Source organism: Dendropsophus ebraccatus, chromosome 4 (assembly GCF_027789765.1).
Source record: "Dendropsophus ebraccatus isolate aDenEbr1 chromosome 4, aDenEbr1.pat, whole genome shotgun sequence".
Lineage (NCBI taxonomy): Eukaryota > Metazoa > Chordata > Amphibia > Anura > Hylidae > Dendropsophus > Dendropsophus ebraccatus.
This window is the reverse complement of record NC_091457.1, coordinates 149,983,149-150,008,683: the sequence shown is the minus strand read 5'-3', so window position 1 is coordinate 150,008,683 and position 25,535 is coordinate 149,983,149. Positions and strand designations below refer to the sequence as shown.

The 25,535-nt window shown below is 44.8% G+C and overlaps 2 protein-coding genes across 4 annotated transcripts in view; one reads left to right on the top strand and one right to left on the bottom strand.

Annotated features, from left to right (window-relative positions):
* Positions 1-207: 207 nt before the first annotated feature.
* CDC73 (cell division cycle 73) overlaps positions 208-25,535 on the bottom strand; it is a 48,894-nt gene continuing 23,566 nt past the window's right edge. Inside the window, exons 11-17 of the mRNA XM_069968978.1 lie at positions 16,825-16,882; positions 9,810-9,845; positions 9,632-9,719; positions 5,858-6,019; positions 3,122-3,222; positions 1,901-2,042; positions 208-895 (exon numbers count right to left, since the gene is read on the bottom strand). Coding sequence (XP_069825079.1) covers positions 859-895; positions 1,901-2,042; positions 3,122-3,222; positions 5,858-6,019; positions 9,632-9,719; positions 9,810-9,845; positions 16,825-16,882 — 624 coding nt within the window. The 3' untranslated portion in view covers positions 208-858. The remainder of the gene's footprint in view (positions 896-1,900; positions 2,043-3,121; positions 3,223-5,857; positions 6,020-9,631; positions 9,720-9,809; positions 9,846-16,824; positions 16,883-25,535) is intronic.
* Positions 19,134-24,529, top strand: B3GALT2 (beta-1,3-galactosyltransferase 2). Of its 3 annotated transcripts, none has more exons than XM_069967461.1 (2): positions 19,134-19,236; positions 21,443-24,529. In XM_069967461.1, exon 2 carries the CDS (start codon positions 21,573-21,575, stop codon positions 22,836-22,838), a length of 1,266 nt encoding a protein of 421 aa, XP_069823562.1. In that variant the 5' UTR covers positions 19,134-19,236; positions 21,443-21,572; the 3' UTR covers positions 22,839-24,529. The 3 variants fall into 3 exon arrangements, with proteins under 3 accessions (XP_069823562.1, XP_069823560.1, XP_069823561.1); XM_069967459.1 differs by having other exon boundaries at positions 19,134-19,622; XM_069967460.1 differs by lacking the exon at positions 19,134-19,236 and adding an exon at positions 19,673-19,862.

Genomic DNA, 25,535 nt, shown 5'->3' with positions numbered 1-25,535 from the left:
GATTTCTGGTAAGTACAGTTTTGTTTTACAGCATGATAACAAAAATAATGAATGTATATCGCAAACTTGCTTAATACCACATCTACTGTTTTGAAAGTTATAACAGGTACACTTTAAAGCACTTGGGGACCACTGAAGTATGTAGAGTTCTTTCCTTGTTAATATTTCAGATTTAAAAAAAAAAAAAAATACAAACCAAACCAGATCTATATTACAGATATATACAGAGATGAAGCTCCATTTTTATTGATTCATATTTCATCATACTGGTTGGTGGAAAAGAAAAACTCAAACTTTTAATGTTCAAAATGGTAAAGTTTATCAAGTTGGTTTTTACATAAACAAAAAAAAAAATAGACTTGATTCCAACCCGCTAGCAGTCCTTTCTCATAGCATCCTCCCAGCGCACGCATTCATCACCTCCATATTTTACCAGTCTGACAACACTGTATGCTGAACTGTGCAGCAGGGCTTCCTATGGAACAACAGATTTATGCACAAAGAAAAAGGAGGAGGACAAAAATAAACTGAAGAGAAAATGCAACCTTAACGTAACGGCCGAGGAGGGGGGGGCTTCTGTAAACGGGATCTAACCAAAATGCTGTTTTTTTAAAAGAAAGAATTTCTTGCTATCAAAATATACAATTTGAATTGCAGACATTATGCAAATATTTAAAAAATAGTACACTGTTCATTCCGGTTGTAAGTACACGGCGCCGGCTCCTCCTCGGACCGAGGAAGAGATGGTGGTTTGATCAAGGTGAATTCAGTCTGCTATCCTGAACAGCCGCCCGTGCTCTGGGTGAGAGTGAAGCCACAACTAGCCATCCAAACACAGACACAAAGCCTTCCCGCTCCTCAGAACCGCAAGTGAGATTTGTGCTTCACCATATACCTAGATAGGGAGGAAAAGGAAAACAGAAGTATAGTATACAGTATATAAAAGGAGTATATAAAACCAGATAATTCACTAAAGAAATTAAGTTCAGGGTATGTTCACACTTACCGGATCCGTAGCCGATTTTCTGCTGCAGATCCGCAGCGGATCTGCAGCAGATTTCATTTAAACTGAACACAGCATCAAATCTGCTGCGTAGGTGTGAACGCACCCTAAAGGGGTATTCTCATCTCTACTTTTTGTCGCAAAACAACAATTATCAAATATTAAAAACATATTCCATGACTTTCTAGCATGTTCTTACTGCCATTTCGGCTCATACAGACTTCTGTTTGAGTTGTATACTACGGAGAAAAAATTTACTTCTATTTAAAAATCTACAGTCTTCCAGTACTTATCAGCTACTGTAGGTCTTGCAGGAAATGGTGTATTCTTTCCACTGTGACAGTGCTCTCTGCTGCCACCTCTGTCCGTGTCAGGAACTGTGCAGAGCTGTAGCTAATCCCCATAGTCAACTTCTCCTGCCCATGGGCAGTTCCTGACATGGACAGAGGTAGCAGTAGAGAGCAGTGTGTCAGACTGGAAAGAATACACCACTTCCTGCAGGACATACAGCAGCTAATAAGTACCGGAAGACATGAGATCTTTAAATAGAAGTAAATTACAATTACCGGTTGATTTGAAAGAAATGGTTTTTTTTGCCACCGGAGTACCCCTATCATTGTATAACTAGCAAACATTGCCTTGACAGACATTTCAGCAGCGCTTCCTTCTACCTGCTGCCAAGTATACTATAATGTGTATTTCAGTGCTCCAATAACTTCTCCCCTGTCCCATGTAATACAAATTAGCAGACATTACAAAATATATATATATATATATTTTTTTTTTTTTTTTTTTTTTTTTTTTTTTTTAAGTAGAGTAGTCTGAACGCTCCCCTCCCAAGAATAATAGATCATTCTGGGGGGGGAAAAAAAAAAAAAAAACATAAGCAGCTATTACCTGTCCAGAGTTTCCCAGAATTTCAGGAATACAGGTCTGTCCAAATGTCTTTTATGGTAACTTAGCTCCAACAATGTAACGTCCCATTTCTGTACGTTGGGATCGAGTCGGACTTCGTCGTACTTGAGGTGGAAGGCTTTAACTGCAAGAAGCCAAGAGCAAAATTTAAGTTAGAATTTTTCTTGCAAAATCTACAGAGCAGATGTTAGAGGGGTCGTCCCAGGATTACCAGCTATCTCCCACGTACAGGATAGGTAATTAGTATCTGATTATTGGGATCTTCACTGATCATGAGAATGGAGGTCTGCTGATCCCCAAGTGATTGGAGGAGGGGTGGGATCAGTCTATTCACTCTGTATCGAGCTCCTGCTAAACTTCGATTGCCTCGTATTGATGACTCCTATTCACATCTAGTTTTGGCGTCCATCTCTGCTATATGGACAAAATGGTATTCTGATATATACTGCTAAGCAGGTCCGACAAATGTACCAGACCAACCAGTCTACTAGGAAACCCAATAGTCATGAATAAACAAATGTTTGAACCCTTAAAGGGGTACTCCGGGAAAAAAAAATTTTTAAATCTACTTGTTTTAGAAAAGTTATGTAGATTTGTTATGTACTTCTATTAAAATCTATTAAATAATCTCCAGTCTTTCAGTATTTATCAGCTGCTGCATGTACAGCAGGAAGTGGTTTATTCATTCAAGGCTGACACAGTGCTCTTTGCTGCCACTGCTGTCCATGACAGGAACTGTCCAGAGCAGGAGAGCATTTTTATAGGGATTTTCTCCTGTTCTGGACAGTTCCTGACATGGACAGAGGTGGCAGCAGAGAGCACTGTGTCAGAATACACCACAGAACATACAGCAGCTACTAAATACTGGAAGACTTGAGATTTTTTTTTTTTAATAAAAGTACAAATCTGTATAACTCTGCCACCAGTTTTAAAAACCATTTTGGTTACTCCGAGTACCCCTTTAAACTCAATAGGCCACCTGCAATTACGCCACAGTGTATACCAATGTATAGGTGAGGGAAAAAAACAGCAGGAAGAAACTGAAGATAGCAGCTGATCACTATGGGTTACAGCCACAAAAGGACAAATATTCTACCATTATTTCAACAAAAGGAAACATGACATCCATATTTTTGTCCCCAACACCTTAGTATCTCTTTTTTTTCCACACAATTGATCTGAATTATACTTTAAAAGCCTTACTTTTTGCAAAGATATCTACAGGGGATCCATCGGGCAAGAGCCAAGGCCAGCCTTTGAACTGCCAGGCGGGACCTTGAACAAACACCGCAACCACTCGGTCCCTAGAGAGAGGAGGAGAGAGAGTTATTATACAATACACATAGTGAAGAAGGTCTACAAAGCCTGGAGCCATCCAACGCAGCACAGAACGCCTGATGAATAGCAGATACAGCCCCATGTCGGACGCCATGTTACAGCCTCACTGCCAAATCCCAAACTTGGTTTGAATACATATATGTAAATTTTTTTGTTATCTGTTCTGTTTCTCTTTTTATCATCATCCAGCATAGTGTAACCTGCAATGTCAGGATTTCCAATGCAAAAAGTTCCCGTCAGTCCTTATTGCTTCAGTACCTTCACACGATTGTTGTACTTCTGTTTTACAAAGTGCCTTAGAAATCCAAGCTACAGCCGGACAGAATAATAAAGACTACATAGATGAGATGCTGTCAGGAGGCTGCGGCACCTGCTGAACGCAGACCCACATTCTGCCTCAAGGCCTGAGTGACCTGGGGGAGTCACGTGGTCACAGCTGTGACTTCCTACGGCACAAGTGACGCGCCAACATCCGAGACATCTGTCAGTCAGCGTACCGCATGTTTATGCATGACCTTCTACTGCGAGCATTTATATGAGGCTTTTAATAGATTTAAAGGGGATTTATCACCATATAAACTATAACTGCTAGAACAAAACAGTCTTCCAGTACTTATCGGCTGCTGTATGCCCAGCAGGAAGTGGTATATTCTTTGCCAGTCTGACACAGTGCTCTCTTCGGTCACCTCTGTCCACAGCAGGAGCAAATTCCCATAGAAAACCTCTACTGCTCTGGAAAGTTCCTGACATGTACAGAGGTGGTAGCAGAGAGCACTGTGTCAGACTGGAAGGAATACACAACTTCCAGCAGGACATGTAGCAGCTGATAAGTACTAGAAGACTTGAGATTTATAAATAGAGGTCATTTACAAGTGGTGACAAGGTGACTTTAGGGCTTTCGCTGCTATTTTGAGCCCCTTCTCTATGGGGCACGTTTCTCATTCTCTCCTAAGAGCTGAGCTGTTTGTAGTACACATAGGACCTCTCTTCTTGGAAATCTCAGCTTAACACATGACTATTTAATCCTCATTGCTATCCCATGAATGAGTGCAATTAAAAATATACTACCAGGAAACTTTATACAATACACTACTAGAAGGGGAGAAGAGGTTACTGATGCACCAGTTTTTCAAGGTTCTATGGAGGAAGGGAAGGAAAGACGCTGCTGTTGAGATGAGGGGGAAGCCTTGGTTTATAGGGCAGATTTCTCTCCTCTTTCCAGCACAGAGCACATGCTAAGCCTCAATTCCTGTAATACGTCTTGCTGAGGCTGTTACTACAGACAGTCTAAACCTAGCAACAGGCAGTGGATGGCAGGGAAGGAAGATGCCTAGCAGTCAAGACTTCAAGCTACAGAATAATCTTTGGTAAATAAAAGACTCACATATGGAGGGAAGATGTTTGAAGTACTGACTAGGGATGAATGAATTTACAGTAGAAGGGAAGCACTTCAGTAAGCTCAGTGGTCGGCTTGTCAGCCTGCTGCTTATGAACTCTGGGACAAGCGGCACAGTTTTCAAGGACTGGATCCAGCTTTTCTAGGCACCTCAAGCGGCAAAGTTCAAAGGCAGTCGGCTGAAAAGCCGACTGCTGGGGCTAGCAAAGCACTTCGCTACTATTGTAAATTAACTCATCCCTAGTAGAGAGCATTTAAACTTAAAAAAATAAATAAATAAAAAAAAATCTCATTAAAAACAGCGCCTCCCCTACCCTCAGGTTGTGTGTGGGATTAGAATTCAGCTATGGAGCTGCGCTGAAAACCCCCCCAACCAAACTGAGGATAGGGGTGGTGTTTCTGAAAGCGGACATGTTTTTTTTATGCCTGGAAAACCCCTTTAAAGAGGTTATCCAGCGCTATAAAAACATGGCCACTTTCCCCCTACTGTTGTCGCTAGATTGGGTGTGGTTTTGAAACTCTGTTCCATTGAAGTAAATGGAGCTTAATTGTAATCCACACCTGACCTGGAGACAACAGTAGGGTGAAAAGTGGCCATGTTTTTGTAGCGCTGGATAACCCCTTTAACCTGTTGAGATACATAATCTTGGCTTTCACAAGAAACCATCATCATTGCTACAAACCGCTGGGGTGCAGGACCCTTTTGGAGTTTAGGAGCAATTCTTTCCTGGCTGTGTGGGCCCCATTCACATCTAAATAAAAGTACCCCCATGCTTGTGGTATATGCCAGGTAAGCAGCTGACTGGTATTGCAACTCACCAAAGCATACTCTCCCCTCCCCCTCAGGACCCATTGATTTCAACGTGCTGAAGTAGGTTTGGAGCATTTCGAGCATATACTGCAAAAATTTGGCTATTTATTTGTGCTTTAAAATCTTGCAAAATGCCAGTGTACAGTATAACCATAGGCTTTCAGACTACATTCATTACGCTAAAAACCAGCAGCTGTTGTGGGGGTACACTGCAGCATATGTTGACATAGGGAGTGTAAACAGCTGTATTCTTTCTGGGGGGAAAACACCTATATTTATACAATGGAGGTGGTATCTAAGGTGTGAAAACAAGCAGCAAAAACAACAAGACTCCTACCTAAAGAAAAATACTAATAAAGTAAATGAAGGTAAATGTAATAACCCGGCCACCCACCAGTCCTGCGGCAGCAGCTTGAGGGGCTGATCTATCACTCTGTATGGTACCGTTACGCTTATACTCGTACCACCCGGCTGCATTTGGTCCTTTCGTCTCTGAATTAAGACTTCATTCTCTCTCTGGCAGCCTTGTTTCTTTTTCTCGTCTGATGAAACAAACCTTGGAAAATAAAATAAAATGTGTTCAATATGAAAAAAAAAAAAAAAAACCTATTGAAAAGTCATTGCGGTAGTGAGGGAGAAGTGCATGGACCTGCAAGTCAATAAATTCAGCGGTGCGAGTAACTGAACAAACCTGGGAAAAGTTAGTGCAGCCATATAAGTTTGCGGGGGTTGTGTATGGCTGCGTAATAATGTCAATATATAGAAGTAAAATCTGAGCTGATTTAGGTCTCGGGTACACAGCAAAGCCTGTACACCGGGCATGACAGCAGAGCAGTGTTACTATATACATCTACTGCATTACCTATAGCATAAACTATAGCCCAGAGCTGCAATCACAATGGTGCAGTAACAGCGGCTGCAACTTCCATACACATCCTGACACAGGGGGCTTATGCCAGGGACGCTCTCTTAATATAGACCCTGTTTCATCTCTAGGGCTTCTCACATTGTACTGAACAGTGTCAGCTTCTATTTTTGTGCACATGGATAATGAGAATACAGTTGTTGGTGTGCCTACTATTTTTCCAAATACATTGCAGCTTTAAGGCAAACCCACTCATCACCGGCAACAATATCAAGAATGGAAGTGTTGCCTTTTCCTCCCTTACTTAAAGGGGTATTACCATCTGACAGGAACACCAGCTGCTCGCAGGGGTTAGAATGAAGTAGTGGTGGTGTGAACATGTGTCATCCGCCACTTCTTTCTAACAGGAGACTACACACATACATACATACATACATACATAGAGAGAGAGAGAGAGAGAGAGAGAGAGAGAGAGAGAGAGAGAAAGAGAGAGAGATCTCTATATCTATCTATCTATATATATATATATCTATACATCTCTATATATATATATATATATATATATATATATATATATATATATATATATATATACACATATATATACATACACACCTTACTAGTCACAAAAAGTTCAGGGTCTTTAAATTATGTAGGAAATTTAAGCAAAGCATAAGAAGTCCCCTTTCCAGTGATATTATATCAAGAGACATTTAAGTAGAAGCAGCAATGGCGATTTCCTCATCTCTATTGAACCAATAACGGCCCCCAGTGGTGGCTATACTCCAACAATGGGTCTGTCTCTAAAACTTGTCATGTGCCCTTGAGCATCAATTACAGCTGACAGCAATGTCTCATGCTTTCCGCAAGTCTCCTTATAGTCTGCTGAGGCATGGCATCCCACTCTTCTTGAAGGTCGGCCCTCAGGTCATTGAGATTCTGGGGTACAGTTATGAGCGACTCAGCTGATCACTCCATGTGAGGTCCCCCAGTCTCCAGCAGCCTCTCCATGTGAGGTCCCCCAGTCTCCAGCAGCCGCTCCATGTGAGGTCCCCCAGTCTCCAGCAGCCGCTCCATGTGAGGTCCCCAAGTCTCCAGCAGCCTCTCCATGTGAGGTCCCCCAGTCTCCAGCAGCCGCTCCATGTGAGGTCCCCAAGTCTCCAGCAGCCGCTCCATGTGAGGTCCTCAAGTCTCCAGCAGCCGCTCCATGTGAGGTCCCCAAGTCTCCAGCTGACTCAGCTGATCACTCCATGTGAGGTCCCCCAGTCTCCAGCAGCAGCTCCATGTGAGGTCCCCCAGTCTCCGGCAGCCGCTCCATGTCAGGTCCCCCAGTCTCCAGCAGCAGCCGCTCCATGTGAGGTCCCCCAGTCTCCAGCAGCAGCAGCCTCTCCATGTGAGGTCCCCCAGTCTCCAGCAGCCGCTCCATGTGAGATCCCCCAGTCTCCAGCAGCAGCTCCATGTGAGGTCCCCCAGTCTCCGGCAGCCGCTCCATGTGAGGTCCCCCAGTCTCCAGCAGCAGCAACTCCATGTGAGGTCCCCCAGTCTCCAGCAGCAGCTCCATGTGAGGTCCCCCAGTCTCCAGCAGCCGCTCCATGTGAGGTCCCCCAGTCTCCAGCAGCCGCTCCATGTGAGGTCCCCAAGTCTCCAGCAGCCTCTCCATGTGAGGTCCCCCAGTCTCCAGCAGCCGCTCCATGTGAGGTCCCCAAGTCTCCAGCAGCCGCTCCATGTGAGGTCCTCAAGTCTCCAGCAGCCGCTCCATGTCAGGTCCCCCAGTCTCCAGCAGCAGCAGCTCCATGTGAGGTCCCCCAGTCTCCAGCAGCCGCTCCATGTGAGGTCCCCAAGTCTCCAGCAGCCTCTCCATGTGAGGTCCCCCAGTCTCCAGCAGCCGCTCCATGTGAGGTCCCCAAGTCTCCAGCAGCCGCTCCATGTGAGGTCCTCAAGTCTCCAGCAGCCGCTCCATGTCAGGTCCCCCAGTCTCCAGCAGCAGCAGCTCCATGTGAGGTCCCCCAGTCTCCAGCAGCCGCTCCATGTGAGGTTCCCCAGTCTCCAGCAGCCGCTTCATGTGAGGTCCCTCAGACTCCAGCAGCCGCTCCATGTAAGGTCCCCCAGTCTCCGGCAACCGCTCCATGTGAGGTCCCCCAGTCTCCAGCAGCTGCTCCATGTGAGGTCCCCCACTCTCCAGCAGTGACAGCTCCATGTGAAGTCCCCCAGTCTCCAGCAGCCGCTCCATGTGAGGTCCCCCAGTCTCCAGCAGCCGCTCCATGTGAGGTCCCCCAGTCTCCAGCAGCCGCTCCATGTGAGGTCCCCCAGTCTCCAGCAGCCGCTCCATGTGAGGTCCCCCAGTCTCCGGCAGCCGCTCCATGTGAGGTCCCCCAGTCTCCAGCAGCAGCCGCTCCATGTGAGGTCCCCCAGTCTCCAGCAGCAGCAGCCTCTCCATGTGAGGTCCCCCAGTCTCCAGCAGCCGCTCCATGTGAGGTCCCCCAGTCTCCAGCAGCCGCTCCATGTGAGATCCCCCAGTCTCCAGCAGCCGCTCCATGTGAGGTCCCCAGTCTCCAGCAGCCGCTCCATGTGAGGTCCACAAGTCTCCAGCTGCCACTCCATGTGAGGTCCCCCAGTCTCCAGCAGTAGCCGCTCCATGTGAGGTCCCACAGTCTCCAGCAGTAGCCGCTCCATGTGAGGTCCCCCAGTCTCCAGCATGTAAGGTCCAGTGAAAAATGCTTTTTATTGTTGGTGGATTGTGCCACCTGGGTGGGGCTTCACAACTGCTGTGCCACTTTTTCCCACCCCGATGCCATAGGTCCCCACCCCTTTGACATTTGTGTCTAGGCCCCGGCCCCTAGGTGGCAATCTGAATGGGCCAGCCTAGAGGTCTAGGCCCTACCCCCTATAGATCGGTCAGTTCCAATGGTCGCCGAGGGGACCTAGAGGGTGGTTAAATCCCAGAGGGGCCTACAGTATCAGTAGCAACAGTGTCACTTTAAGCCTGTGTTGCTCATGCAGAGGCAAAAAGACTTTATTAACCCCTTGATTAATCAGGCGTTTTAATGCAGCTGTCAAAACGGACGTCAGTTTTACCATAGGGCGAACAGCTTAAACAAGGAAAGTACCGAATCACTGACCAGCTAGACATGAGCATTCAAAAATTTAGAAAAAGGTCACAAAGTTCATCAGTAAAGGTTAGAAGGCATTTTAGGTTGATCTTGAAACTTTACTAGCGAGCCAAGTATCCCTAAGCTTTTCTGCGAAGTGTAGATATATAAAGGAACATGCACGTAACTAGAGATGAGCGGAGCCCTGACTTACTTCAGATCCTGCAGCAGGTCTTTAGAGTTCAGCATGGTTATAAGGGAGGTGGTGGCCGCCGGGATTATAATAATGGGCGTCCTTGAACCTGCACAAAGGTGGGAGGGAAAAAAAATGGTGATTTGTTCTTTATGTTGCGGCAATGAGGTGTATGGAAGTAACGCACGTCAGACCTTACCTTTCTTTTGATTGGGCGGTGGTCTCGCTTGTGATACTAAAGATGGAAAAAGATAGAAAAAGGGTTATAGAAGGAAAAAAAAGGAGATTCATCTACTATATACATGTATTCAAGGCAGAAACACTTCTCAGGTGTGTTCCACATGGGGATTTTACAAGCATTTTCTATTTAGCAAACATTTCATGAAGTATCCCGGACATTTGCAAAAACTTTCAGCGTAAGTCATGGTCGGTCGGGGTCTGATTATATAGTCTCCCCACCAATGCTTAGAACAAGCCGGAAGAAGCCGGAAGAAGCATGGCGGACAAAAGTGTATGAGGCTCTCACTACCAAACAACAGACAGACGATGTAGGTGAAAACAGGGGCCCGGCATGATAGAAAAATATTACAGAACGCCTTTGTTCTGGGAGAGACAAGCCGCAGCAGGAGTTGTCTGGCTGCAGCTTAACCTTCGCTCTGTGTTGGCAAACGTTTGTGTATGGGGAGGACTGAGGGCCAGCGTGAGATATAATAGATGGCCGGATGATCATCTAGCTGTCTGTTTTTGAATGACCATCTAATGCAGAGAAACAGATGGCAGCTCCTTCTTATGATCAGAAGGGGTCTCTATGGAGCTTGAGGAAGCTGTCTGACAGTAGCGCTGCAGCCGTGGCACAGTATAGTGAGTAGGGATGACTGTCAATCACTGCTGATTCTGCTACAGCAGTGGTGTCAAACTACAATGTCCCGTTAAGCTAAAGCTTTCCAGGCATGATGGGAATTATGGTTCTTCAACAGCTGGAGGACCACGAGTTTGACCTGTGTGCTACAATGTGCCGTGGCTGCAGAGCTAGTGACACAGACAGCTTCCCCATGTATATTGTCTATTGTTTGAGCAGCCTGCAGTTTCCAATACAGCCATTGGTGACAGAAGAGAGGAAGCGACCACAAAGTTAAAGGGACTCTGTACCCACAATCTGTCCTGGGGTCCATTCGGCAGGTAATGCAGTTATAGTCCTAAGAAAACTACTTTTAAACTTGCAGCCCTGGGTCAAATTGGCGTGACCTAGAGTGTGTGCCCTAGGCCTGCACCGCCTCTCTGTCCCTTGTCCCCACCCTCTTCACCATAAGGAATGGCCCAGGCAGGATTTTTCCTATTCACTTGCCTGAACACTGCACATGAGCCTTAGGGATCCAGCACTTGAGCACCGCTTAGACAAGTAATGAATAGGAAAAAAACCTGCCCAAGGCCATTCCTAATGATGAAGAGGGCCGGGAGGAGGGATGGAGGGGCGTCGCAATCCTAGAGCTTGGGTACAGACACTCTAGGCCACGCCAATTTGACACGGGGCTGCAAGTTTAATGGACCCCAGGACAGATCTTGGATTAAAAAGCCACTATCCAAAGGTACAAGCGGTTTGGGGAGGTCAGATTGTGGGTACAGAGTCGCTTTAAAAAATAATAATAATAATAATAATAATTAATAAATAATAAGTAAAACTATTTGCAATAACACCCCTTTAACTCAGTTGCGCTATGAAGACAGGGTGGATTTCAGGACAGTCTCGGTTATTGCGTTTTATTGGCTTTTCATCTCATTGGCTATCGTCCTATGGAGCAGCATTAAGCCAGATAAGCACAATGACCTTTCAGCCGTCCGCCAGACAGTATAGTTATAGAAAAGCGAAATACCGCAGAACAAATAGCAGACGTTTAAGGTCGGTCTCCATAGCCGGGCTCTGCGCGACAAGGCAATCCGGATATTTCACATCTGGATTAAACGGAATATTTTACGAGACGCTTCATATCCCGTTCAATTTAGATGTAATGATAAAGCGGCGTCTCAATCTTCCTGCAGCAATCACAATCACATTTTCATGCCTGAGCTTATGGTTATTCCGTCTTTAGTCTTATTCCAGAATGCGAGGAAGCCCAATTATGAAGTGCGGCTGAGGATATTGCTTCTAACAATTCACGACAGGAAGAGCTGAAACGCTGTGCAATCTGAATGTATATGGAAGTCACATCCATCACCGCGCCATGCCACCGCCACCGGGATACAGACTCTGCATCGAGATGATTGAGAAGAACCAGAGCAATAGGATACAGCTACATGACGTAACAAGGGTGACGCTCCGCACCTGGATTAAAGGGGATCTCCGCTACCTAAGCTTTTTAGGTTACTTGTAAATAAGCTGATCACAGTAGTACATGCTGGGACCTCAGTAATCTGCAGGAAGCCTGCCAGCAAGTGATCAAGTTCCCCACAGCGCCACCATAGGGGAAATAAAGAATTACACAGTGATCATGCGCACTATAGAATATCCAGAGACTCCAAGCGGATTCCACTAGGTGGCCACTGCGGAAATTCTGTAAAATCAAAAAGTACAGGTGATTTTAAGAGAATTCGTATGTGGGTTTATTAGACGAAAAATGCATTTTGAGAAGTTTGACGCTCTCCCCCTTGTCTTCATGGTTTTCTATGGAGAGGGGAGGGGTGGAGGGAGATGAGGCACCAATACAGGACAACAAAGTGAATTTACAGCTACATCACTAGGCTATCTCCTCTGAAGTCAGCACTGACCTCTCTGACCTCTGAATACTGGCTTTCATACAGCTCCCACTGTGTAATCTTTTGTTCTCCGTTCTCTGCTGGGGGGGGGGGGGGGCTGGGGAAAGTCTTTTTGAATGCAGATAATGGCATATTTGCCTAATAAACCCAATTACAAAGTTTCTTAAAATCCCCTGTACTATTGACTTCTGCAAAAAAAACAAACAAAACAAAAGTGACACTTTAAATGACACTAAGATTTTGCCATGTGTTCAATACCAGGACTTCTATAAGCATCAATACTACTGTCTGGATCCCCCAAGGCTTCTGAGAGGGGTATACAGGTGTTTTACATCTCTAAGAGATCACAGCTTCGTCAAACGATAAGTTGCGCAGAGATAGTACCGATCAGAAATACGTGGAATATATAACTAAATACCGGAATCACCATCTCGGGCACGTTGGGGGCAGCGAGTGATCCCTGTGGGGACATATGCTATGCTGTATATTGCAGTTGTGAGATTAGAATGTAGCACCTACCTAAGTGCTATATGACACTTGATGCTGGTAACTGTGTGGGATCTATCTATTGTCACACTGCATATTTCTTGTTGGAGATTATGGAATAATGTGGATGCCTTGCTAGGTATCGGGGTACATGATATATACATTGAGCTATTGTGGATGGCAGTATATCAATCTATATGAAAACTTGGTCTCTGCTGGATGTAACCCTTTTCTATTATAGAACAGTTCTCCTCTAACAGTGTGTCAATCCTACACTATATCACTGATGCATGATATATCTGTCTAATTGCATCATCTTGATCTGGCGCTCCAAGCGTTTATCGGGGGCCGATCTTCTGATGGTGCAATGTACAGTTGCTAATATACACAAATAGACAGAAGGCATTACCTTGTCCCCTCGTATCCCCCATACAGGTGTGTATGCATGCATTGCCCGGCCGGGCTGCATGTGTAATACAGCCTATTTTAGAACCTTTGTTGGAAAGATACATGTTGATGAACGATTATGTTATCCTATGGTCTCCTGATGATCCCAGAGTAACATCTGGGAGAAACGCGTAGAGACAGAGATAAAGACATAGACATCTGGTTGAACCTGCCCCTTATATCTATACCAGCATCATTTCATGTGGTTGGGACAGGGACTTTGGAGACTCAACACTCCAGCATTGTTGTGAAGTGCCCATTTATTTTGTTTTGGTTTTGTTTGATTTTTTTGTAGTTGATTTGGTTATTTAACACTTTTAGACTAATTATTAAAAGTTATATTTTAATACGTGATTCTGGTATTTTGTTTTACATCTCTACACTGCAAAACAGGTAACACCAGTAACTTGATTTCATTTTTTATCAAAGTATTGTTTTCTTATCACTGTAACACCACACTGTATCACTGTACAGTATTGGTATTGAAATCTGAATTCTGGTATGGTAAGAGTTCTAGCGTCTAGGGCCCGCCTGCACCTGGAGTCTCCAGAAGGGGGTGCCGACTCCTTTGTATCGGATGGAGCGATGGTCGGCCTCATTGTCTATGCAGCTGCCAAAAATGTCAAATGCAGCTCCATAAAAAATTAATGAAGCAGCAGCGTGAATGCTGACAACTTAACAAAACAATGGAGCTGGGGACCAGTTCTTTTTTCCGGACCTGAATGGGATTGAAGCCAACAGTCCTCCTTCATATGGCTACAACTGCTCTGCGGATCTGTAGTGTATAATGTATAGGCTTTCCCCATTTTACAAGGACCCATTCTATGGGCAAATACTTAGCTTCTAAGTAATATCCTATTTTATGGGGACCGGACTTTCTGATAATACACAGAACCTAAAAAATACTGTGCATTGTCCTATGGAACCAATAGATTCTATACTGTCCATCATTACGCACATGTAATCAGACAGTATAATTATATATATATATATATATATATATATATATATATATATATATATATATATATATATATATATATGGTTGTGTACATAACTTATTGCAGAAGCCATGGGGACATCACACAGCCATGTAACACTTTCCTAATGAGATCACTAAATCCTTTCCTGGTCACGTTGAGGATCTACTTAAAAACTAAAAAGTACAGTTTCCTGAAACTGCAAGAATAGGATCGTGTTTCAGGCTGGTGGTTTTAATAAAAGCGCGCTCTGATTTCAGCGGTTTATCACTCCGCTCATCATCCCGTCTCCTCCATCCAATCCCTCATTCACAGCAACCAAAGATTCCAGGATAACGATGCTAAAAATATGCAGAGTCTACAAAACAGACCTTCACTTCTCAGAGCTCAGGGGCACGAGGAGCTATATACATCCCCTCCCCGGATAAGGGAACAGGTTATATATTAGGCCTATGTGCACACCATGGGTTACACTAAGTATTTCTGCATCAGACAGAGGACGGGCCTGGGAGGGCAGCAGAGACAGAGGACGGGCCTGGGAGGGCAGCAGAGACAGAGGACGGGCCTGGGAGGGCAGCAGAGACAGAGGACGGGCCTGGGAGGGCAGCAGAGACAGAGGACGGGCCTGGGAGGGCAGCAGAGACAGAGGACGGGCCTGGGAGGGCAGCAGAGACAGAGGACGGGCCTGGGAGGGCAGCAGAGACAGAGGACGGGCCTGGGAGGGCAGCAGAGACAGAGGACGGGCCTGGGAGGGCAGCAGAGACAGAGGACGGGCCTGGGAGGGCAGCAGAGACAGAGGACGGGCCTGGGAGGGCAGCAGAGACAGAGGACGGGCCTGGGAGGGCAGCAGAGACAGAGGACGGGCCTGGGAGGGCAGCAGAGACAGAGGACGGGCCTGGGAGGGCAGCAGAGACAGAGGACGGGCCTGGGAGGGCAGCAGAGACAGAGGACGGGCCTGGGAGGGCAGCAGAGACAGAGGACGGGCCTGGGAGGGCAGCAGAGACAGAGGACGGGCCTGGGAGGGCAGCAGAGACAGAGGACGGGCCTGGGAGGGCAGCAGAGACAGAGGACGGGCCTGGGAGGGCAGCAGAGACAGAGGACGGGCCTGGGAGGGCAGCAGAGACAGAGGACGGGCCTGGGAGGGCAGCAGAGACAGAAGACGGGCCTGGGAGGGCAGCAGAGACAGAGGACGGGCCTGGGAGGGCAGCAGAGACAGAGGACGGGCCTGGGAGGGCAGCCACGAGCATTAGCCCCATTCTCATTCAATGAGAACAGGGGGTTATCCAGTGACCTGGACAGAGTCCCGATGCAAGTCTATGAGGCCATGCACAAACTCAGATGCCGACCCATACATACCTGACATATCCCTAGAACATATGAATTCTTTTGTGGTAAGTACGCTTACCCAAACCGCAAGAACATGGTACTTAAACTTCTCAAAGTCTGAAACAAATGCTTCTAAATAGTATTAGAAACAGCAAACACTTGGTCCTTATATATTAGGTACAGCAGTTCTAACATGTTTTTCCTTTATTAGGCGAGGTCAGCAGGGGACAAATACCTATGGTGGAATTATTAATACACTAAGGGGAACTCACAAAATATTCAATCAGAAAATCCTGATGCAACAGTCAATAATAGGAACCTTCATACCAAAGATAAAGCTGGGGGCCCAGGACCTACTCATGAGACCTCTATGTGTATCTCTCTCTCTACATATCTATATATCTAGAAGATCTCTATAACTACTCCCAGGACTCCTCCCTCTAATGCAAATGGTGCCAGACATTGGCATGGGTGGTCATACAATACCTAGAGTGCCCCCCACCCACACGTCATGTGTCACATAGCAATTGACAGGTCAAACAGGATTAATAAGCCTGATGAAAAAAAGAGGTATGCAGTGCGCCGGATGGCGGCACAAAATCCTGCCACTATGTGGTGCAGTATGACATCAGGAGGTATACCGAGGTACAATAAAGCCCAATAAATCTGTATAAGCGCCTTATTGCGGCTTCATAAATGAGAGCTGAATCCGATCGTACATGAGGCCTTGTTTACATGCTACTTGTCAGATTCCATTACAGGGAGGATCAGTTTATTGTTCCTACCACGGCACATTACATCAGATAGGAGTTTCCTCTTTGTAAATGCCACCGATCCCCTGGTGGCTGCTAAATTCTTAGTAAAAACTAGTTCACCTCTTAAAAAAGATGCAAATATAGAGAGAAGAATAAACTGTTCTAGATTTACAAAGTGTATCTGACCAGTAATTCATCAATTACAAAAACTGTAGACTGTATGAAGGAACTTAGCTGCAATACCACATCTAACCTGAGGACAAGGGTGGCGCTGTTAGGTTTTTCTCCAGAATCTGTGTGCGCTATACAAATAAAAGCATTATTATTTCTTATGGTGGATAACCCCCTTAACATGCACGGGTATAAACTAGGTACGGCTACACTTCTAACTACTCAACAATCTCAGTTACTTGGCAGCGAGCAATGAAAAGGGAAAAGTGTTCATAGATGAAAAGGTGGCCGTCATTACCTGGTCTGGGCACCGGCTGCGCTGCGGGAGTCTGAGTTTTTCGGGCTGAAGCACCTTCCTACAATATAAAAGGAAACGTTGCTTTAGAATAAGTGAGATTTCATCCCAATTATAACCCTATGGCAGCGTAATCCTGTGTACAACGCTAACAACATTACTGCAATCTACACAAATCCTACACCCAACTGCAGGGAAGAGACATGGTATATACCGTATACTCCATAGCGTAATATGCATACTGCCTCACTTATACCATATGGCTGCCTGTGGTCAATGTCATTATGTGCTGTATAAACTGATAAGCTGAATGCAATGGTACAAAGAAGCCCAAGGGCCGCCATCACAGCTAATAGATCAGTACAATGAATGTGAATGAAGCTGCACAAAACCCATTCACATTCTGCAGACGCGGACAGATTTAATTTATCGTGTTGAAAACTGTGCAACCTGAGACATAAGGATTCGCTCCATGGTCTACAGGTGGTCTTACTCACAGTACTGAACCCACATGGAATGAGCAAAACCACCAGCAAAAGGAAAAAAGGTTGGAACTATTTCCTTCTGGGAGTGGAATCGTTTCAAGTATTAGGACGGGTGCACCATCCGCAGCATGTTTCACTACTGTTGCAATTTGATGGCAAAAATTATTAAATTCTCAAAAAGCAAAAGTCATCAACACAGAAAGTTACTTTGTGTAACGCCCCAAGGACAACACATTGAATGAACATGTCCGACAGCTGTGCATCACAGAGTGTAAGAGTGTGTGTGTGTGTGTGTGTGTGTGTGTGTGTGTGTGTGTGTGTGTGTTATATATATATATATATATATATATATATATATATATATATATATATATATATATATATATATATATATATATATATATATATATATATATATAATATTGTGTGTGTATGTGTATATTATATATATATATATATATATATATATATATATATATATATATAATATTGTGTGTGTATGTGTATTATATATATATATATATATATATATATATATATATACACACATACACACACATATAATATACACACACACACACACATTAGTTTTTTTTGTACGCATGTGTAATGTAAATAAATACATTATATATACACACACATATAAATGAGTGTATGTATATGCATGTGTTTTTTTTGTACGTGTGTACATGTGTATCGGACCCCTACCTGTTACAGCCTAGCTTGTAAATTAGAGATAACTTCGTACCATGGTGAAATCCCTTTAAAACCAATCAAACCAACGTGTGACTTGGGATGAGAAATCAATCAGCTCTGGGTTCTGAATAACTTATGTCCCGTTGCATCTTTTGGCAGGTCCCAATGCAATCACATTATCATTATGCAACACTGATGTTTATGTCATGTGACCCGAGTCGCCTTGTGCTCCCCCAAGTCATATATGGTAAGAATTTCATAGAAGCAAAAAGATCCCAGTCTGCCCATCAATGTCAGGAAGGTTTATTTTATCTGGAGATTTGTCCGACAATATCCTGGAAAACAGATGCGGGATAATCTATATGTTATAGCAAGGGGAAGGAACCTTGGCTCTCCAGCTGTTGCAAAACTACAACTCCCACCATGCCTGGACAGCCAAAGCTTTAGCTTTGGCTGTCCAGGCATGATGGGAGTTGTAGTTTTGCAACAGCTGGAGAGCCAAGGTTCCCTACCCCTGCCTTATAGATAGATATACTTCCCCTTTATGTTATAACCTTCCATAGAACAACATGTATCTGTCTGCTCTACAGGACCCCAACTAACCATAGCACTAATGCGTCTGTGTAAGTGATGAGATCTACGACGCTTCACGTGAAGCAGACGGGATGTGAATTCTCTAATATACACCCATCTGTGTGTGTGTGTGAAGTCTTCCATCCTTGCCCTCGCCTGCATTAACAGCACTAACCAGCCAGCGAGGGAACTACACGGCCCGACGTGCGTCACCTCCCGGCCTCCATTGACGGGGGGAGGCCGTGCATAAGGCTGCAACGTGTAAAAAAAAAAACCTCAATCATGGAACATGGGTGTCCGATGCACTTTTCTGATAAATTCCATAGGACTATATAGCGCAGACTATATAACCCAGGAGAGGATAAGACGGCTGCTTTATCTACACAGGGATCCCAGCAGTCTGGGTAATAATCATCCTAAGTAGAAGGCATAGATGCCGCCTGCCTCCAGAGCAGGAGCGATGAATGCAAAGCGTCACGTGAGCTGCCGTGACGTTGAATTCCGCTCTGTCAGAAGACAGCATCTGTCAAAGCCCACATATAAACCCCTGCCTCCGAGAGAGGCAGCGGCAGCAGCCTGGGAAGAAGCTGCCTCCATTCTCTCCCTCCCCCTGCTGCAAGCTCCGTCTTCTGCACAAGCTGCCTAGCAACAAGACAAGGAGGTAAATCCTCTCTACTACTTAATTCAGCCCGGACTACTATGTTCTTTTGGCTTTTTCCTTCAATGCTGCTCAGATCGGTCGGCACTGGCATGGATACAGACGGCTGAACGCTGCATCAGGGACAAAAAGGGGGGAGGGGGGGAGGATATGTGAATTCTTCTTCTTCTTCTCCTTTTCGATACGGAGACGACAAACACTGGGGGACGCTTCTCCAGATGGAGGGATATACAGGATGTCCGTGACCGGAGAGGGCGAGCGGCGTACAGACGGTCAGTGGGCTGAAGGGAGATTTTTTGACGCCACTGCGCATGTCCCCCAAATGGTTACGTGCCAAAACTATTAGGTGCACTACTCCAACGTTGGGAATTTATCCGTAAATACAAAAGGTACGTTACCCTATTCCTTTTTACTAATCCTATATCCGGGAAGAGGGGTATATGCACCGAAACATTAATTTGGGATTCTGGGAGAAGAGAGGAAAATTCTGCAATATTAGAAGTAAATCCCCCCTGACTAAGTAGGTCAGATGTAATCCTTATCTAAAGTAATCTTCAGCAGGCACCGGAATGATCCTCCATCCGTGGGGTCCATACAGGACTCGTACATGTTCAATGACAATTGCATTGGTAATTATTTCTTATTATTATTTCTCCATATGAATATTGCATGCAACGCACTGTAAAAATTGCATTAATCCTCGGTGTTACCAGTGTGCCATAAATCATGCAAGTGGAAGCCAATATAAAATGTGCTTACTTTGCCCTGGGCACAGCGAGCTGGTGATGAAAATGGGTTTTACAGTGCAAAAAAAAAAAAAAAAGAATCCTGACGACTCAAGGAAGGGATATTTTAAGGGACAGATTAGAAACAGGTCGTCAGCTGAATAAAACGTTCTGCTGCAGAAAACATAAGAACGTGAATATATGTACACACATATATACACACACACACACATACATACATACATACACAGGATGCTGAGAACTAGTAAACTGTGTGACCACTAGTCAGCCCGGCCTTACTGTGTTAAGCTGGAACACAGAGCCAAAACACGCTAATAGAATAGAACTGATACACCACAGATATGATGCAGTATAAATATTATATATAGAACACAGGCACAAACAACATAAATACTGCTAAAAAAAAATAAAAATCACAAGAATCGGGAGGTGTAAAAGAACTGAGGCAATGTTACCATCAGCATCAACATAATCTACAGCTGTCATGTGTTATATATAAAACAGGCACAAACAAGTACATAAACACCAGACTAAAGTAAATTCAGAATATGGGGTGTCAGAAGAACTAAGGTGACTACATTTTATACAAATCTTACTTTAAGTGGCAAAAGAGGGAGAGAAAAAAAAAAAAAAAAAAAAGTACTATAAAGTTACCGGACTCTTGGTTTTTGTTAAGCAATGATGGAAATTTCTGATACTGATGGTTTCAGGCTTTATATGCACAACATAAACAGTCGATAAACATCATTGAAGATGTTAATTTAAAAAAAAAGTTGAACATTTTTATTTATTTTTTTAATACAATTTTGCCCACCTAACTAGATATGGTGGACGCCTAATCGCCTGTGGTACGGTGGGCATCTAGCAATAGTTTATAGACTCTTCTATGCAGAGAGCAGTTCATTTCAGGCACTAGTTAACAGAATGCATACTCACAGTCATTGCTGTTTTCTAGATCTAGAGGGTCCGATAGCGACGCCGCTGTGTGTGATACACAGGGCTCTACCGCCATCTAGTGACTCCGTCTGGGCTCTTACTGCATCAGGCATAGGAACAGAAGCCGGCTAATAATCGTTTCTATCAGTATTTGACAATCCTTTTTGCTATGAACACTAAATATATATATTAAAAAAATAAAGTTAAAATAGACCGGACTGTCCAGTTAGATAACTGGGAGAAATAGTTTTGACAGCGACGTCTTCTCATTGACTTTCCGAACACAACGTCCGTCGGAGAGCTCATGCTAAGCAGTGTACTGTGACCGAGTCTAGCTGAAGGGGAGTCTCTCAGACAATACTGTATATAGAGTCTTATAAATCGTATCTGGCAGGACATTATCGATCTTCAGGGTCGCATTTCCTTTCAGCTCAGCTCGATCATGTAGGGTTAAGAGCATGCATTAGATGTAGTGACGTGACCCTGACCGGCTCATCTCTTAATCCATCTCTTTTCTGTGTTTGTAGGTTCTCCTCTAGGAAATGGTTAAACCAACGCTGAAGAACCAACTTCTGGATAGTGCCACGCTGGTGGGGGTGGACTAACAGAGCGGGCATTGGAGCAGATGCAGTATACCTGCATCCGGAGATTAGCAGCATGCTTCAGTGGAGGAGACGTCACTGCTGCCTGGCCAAGATGACCTGGAATAGCAAGCGCTCCCTCTTCCGGACCCACCTCACCGGCCTCCTGTCCCTGGTCTTTTTGTTCGCCATGTTCCTGTTTTTCAGTCACCACAACTCCTTCACCGGTAGGGTCGGAATGAAAGACAATCCGGTGACTCACGCCATCCGGGGATTTAAAGCGACGAAAAGCGAGACCAACAGCTCCTTAAGGAATATCTGGAAGGATACCCTGCCTCAGACTCTAAGACCCCACACCTCTTCCAATCTAAGCAACGCCGAATCGCAACACCAAGGGGTCACTGGATTGGAGAACACCTTGAGCACCAATGGAAGTATCTACAGCGAGAAGGGCCTTGGGCGCCAAAACTTATACCATTACAAATATATCATAAATGAGCCGGAGAAATGCCAAGAGAAGACGCCTTTCCTCATCCTCCTTATAGCGGCGGAGCCTCGACAGATTGAGGCGCGACAGGCTATAAGGCAGACCTGGGGGAACGAGAGCCTGGCCCCGGGCATCCATATCATAAGACTCTTCCTGCTTGGTTTACACACCAAGATAAATGGGTTAATAGAACAAGCTATTGTGGATGAAAGCCGGCAGTACCACGATATCATCCAACAAGAGTATCTAGACACTTATTATAACCTAACCATTAAGACTCTGATGGGCATGAACTGGGTGGCAACGTACTGCCCGCAGGTCCCGTATGTCATGAAGACGGATAGTGACATGTTTGTTAACACTGAATACTTAATACACAAACTACTGAAGCCCGACCAGCCACCAAGAACAAACTACTTCACAGGGTATTTAATGCGAGGCTATGCACCCAACCGGAATAAGGACAGCAAGTGGTACATGTCTCCGGACCTGTACCCGAGCGAGCGCTACCCTGTCTTCTGTTCCGGGACTGGTTATGTGTTTTCTGGAGACCTAGCCGAGAAAATCTTTAAAGTGTCTTTAAGTATTAGACGGTTACACTTAGAGGATGTGTATGTGGGCATCTGCCTGGCTAAGCTGCGTATTGACCCTATACCCCCGCCCAATGAGTTTGTATTCAATCACTGGAGAGTTTCCTATTCTAGCTGTAAATATAGTCACCTTATTACCTCCCATCAGTTCCAGCCTGGGGAACTGATCAAGTACTGGAACCACTTACAACAGAACAAGCACAATGCCTGTGCCAATGCAGCCAAGGAAAAAGCCAGTAGGTATCGGCATCGTAAAATGCACTAAAAAAGGACCAATGCAATGATGGGGACTATTCCATGACGACCAGATAGGAAAGCATGTACGGTGGTGGTGATGGTGGCAAACTTATCTGAGTTGTAAATGGGATGAGAAATTATTTTTTTATTTAAAAAAAGCATATAAAAGTATATTTGTGGGGGGGCGGGGGGAACAGGTGAAAAAAAAAAAAATGAAACCTTGCATTAATAAAAATGTTGTGTGTTTAATCTGTGCAATAAGACGCATGCACACTTCAGTGGTACAGCTGCTACTTTATGTGCCAATAAAAGTCCACAACTATTTTTAGAGAAATGTATCTGCACACCCTTAGGATGTGTTCACATGGGTCATGTTTATGCGGTTTTTGAAGCCGAAACAAGGAAAGAGGAGCAGAATATTCTAGATTGCTTAGAAGTCTCCTCCATGTAGGATCTACAAGCAATGGCTTTAAAAACTGCATGTGTAAACACATCCTTAGGGGGTTCATGCCCAACTTTTTTTTTTTTCTTCTTCTTGGGGGGGTTGCTTTGTTTTTGTGGTAAAGCCAGAAGAGGATTTAAAGTAATAAAGGGATGTTCACACACGGCAGATTGCATGCAGAAAATATGCAGTAGATTCTGCACCAAAAGCAAATCAATGTATTTAAATTTGTTAAAGAAAACCTGCAGTGAGTGCACGTGTGTGAACACACCCTAGAGGAAGGACTTCACACTTCTCCTCCCTGCTGGATCCACATTGGCCTTGGTCTAAAAACGTGCATTGAAAACTCACCATGGCCGTTTTCAGAAAAAGGGTTGCGTGTGACGTCAAGCTAAGGGTGGATTCACACTATGCAGTTTTTGCAACCAAAGCAAAGGGTGGATGGTAAAGGGTCAGGGGTTGCTGAGGAAAGAATCTACTTTTATCCATTCCAAATTTTGTTTTTAAATCTGCGTCACAAAAAGTTTGAGCCAAAGTCAGAAGTGGATTCTAAAGTAACAGAAGACCTTCTTGCTGGATCTACTTCTGCATAAAAAGTAGATTTTTTTTCCCCCCGCCAAAAAAAATTGTGTGTAAAATTAGCTTCACATGAGCAAAATCAATGCTGTTTTCATCTCCCATTGACTTCTATGGTAAATGTTCTAAATATGCTGAAAAGAAAAAGCAGTGCTGTCACTTTTTAGTGGTTCCACATTGATGCCGCATATAAATCTGCGCTGCAAATTGAATCAAATCAGAGCAGTTTTTGCACATGTGAACATGACCTTAGGGTGCCTCAAAAGAGGGAATCTCTCCCACCTTTATGATCCACTCAAAAACTGCACGTGTGACCCCTCCCCAAGGATGGATTCTCATATACTGCTCCACTGAATGTCATATCAATGGAACAGTTCTAGAAGATTCTGCAACAAGGTCAGCTGTGTGTGTGAATCCGCCCTTATAATACATGATGCTTTCTGCAGGTGCCTTTTACTGTGGGGGTTTTAGGAACCCCCTCATACCTGAACTAATGTGCAGTCTAAAGTGAAGTATTGTTTACACACCGTAACTAACCAAAAACTCCATCACTGCATGTGGCACTGAGTTTTGACCAGGTCCCACGGGTGCTGGGAGGATCCCGATGGCGGAGGGCACATTACCACCCGCTCCAGTTATTATTTCACACAATGTTGACATCGTAAAATTGCAAAACTAGTTTTCAATTAATAAAGTGTTACCGGAGACAATGGGCTGAGCCATCCTTATTCGCTTGTTCAATGGATCTAGGCAGAATTATACCCTCAATGGGAGAAAGAAGGGAAGGACACGTAATGTCCATATATATTTTCATGACCCAGACCTATATGCTTCATGCACAAGTTATATGGCGTAAACATCTAGAAGGAGGAAGATATATCTCCATTTCATGTATACATGGTTCCTTATAATCTGATATTGTCGGGGGTTTAGAAAAATACAAATTTAATGTGAGTGTCAGCTCTAGATCATGCTCATAGCTGAAGTGTCAAGTAAGATGTGCTAAGCAGCAGCATGCATGCCTCTTTTCTCCCCCACCCCTTGTTGCCCTATTTTTCTGAGCATGACCTAGAGCTGAAAGATTCCCTTTCACGACCTGGGGTCATTGATGCCTCAATGCCCAGGTCGTGTTTGGACATCAGCTTATGGTATCATAATCATTCCATAAATTGATGTCCGTATCTCTGCCCCCTGCCACTGTTACCATCTTGTAATGTGAAAGGGGAGAGAGGGGAGGGGGCAGAGCCTGAGGCTTCCAGTTTTCATGGCTACCATCGGGGCTCTGCGATCACTTTGCAGAGACCTGATGGACACCGGACAGAGAATTCTCCCTCTGTAGAGGAAAAATTCTCTGTCAGGAGCCCTATAGATGCTGTGGTGGTGCCAACCGCATTATCTATAGGGTTAACTCTCAGCACTGGAACGCGGCTCCGGTGCTGAGAGTTCGGCGGGTCCACGGCTATCACTGATAGCCGAAACACGCCGCGGATGACACAGGCAGCTTCTGCGCCTGTGTCGTCCTGGATTGTTAATTTACGTCGCTGCAGCGACCTTAATAGTGCGGTGGCGGGAAGAGGTTAAGGAGTTGTCCTACTATATGTAACTGGTGACATGCTGGAACCTCCTGCAAACATCAGGAGTACAGGAGGATAGAGTCTACTCATATAAAGAATGTGGACTGGCTTCTTTTCATTGTCTATGGGACTG

Bases quoted from the DNA above. Each gene is read 5' to 3' on its own strand.
- B3GALT2 (XM_069967461.1), top strand. From the start codon at position 21,573: ATGCTTCAGTGGAGGAGACGTCACTGCTGCCTGGCCAAGATGACCTGG.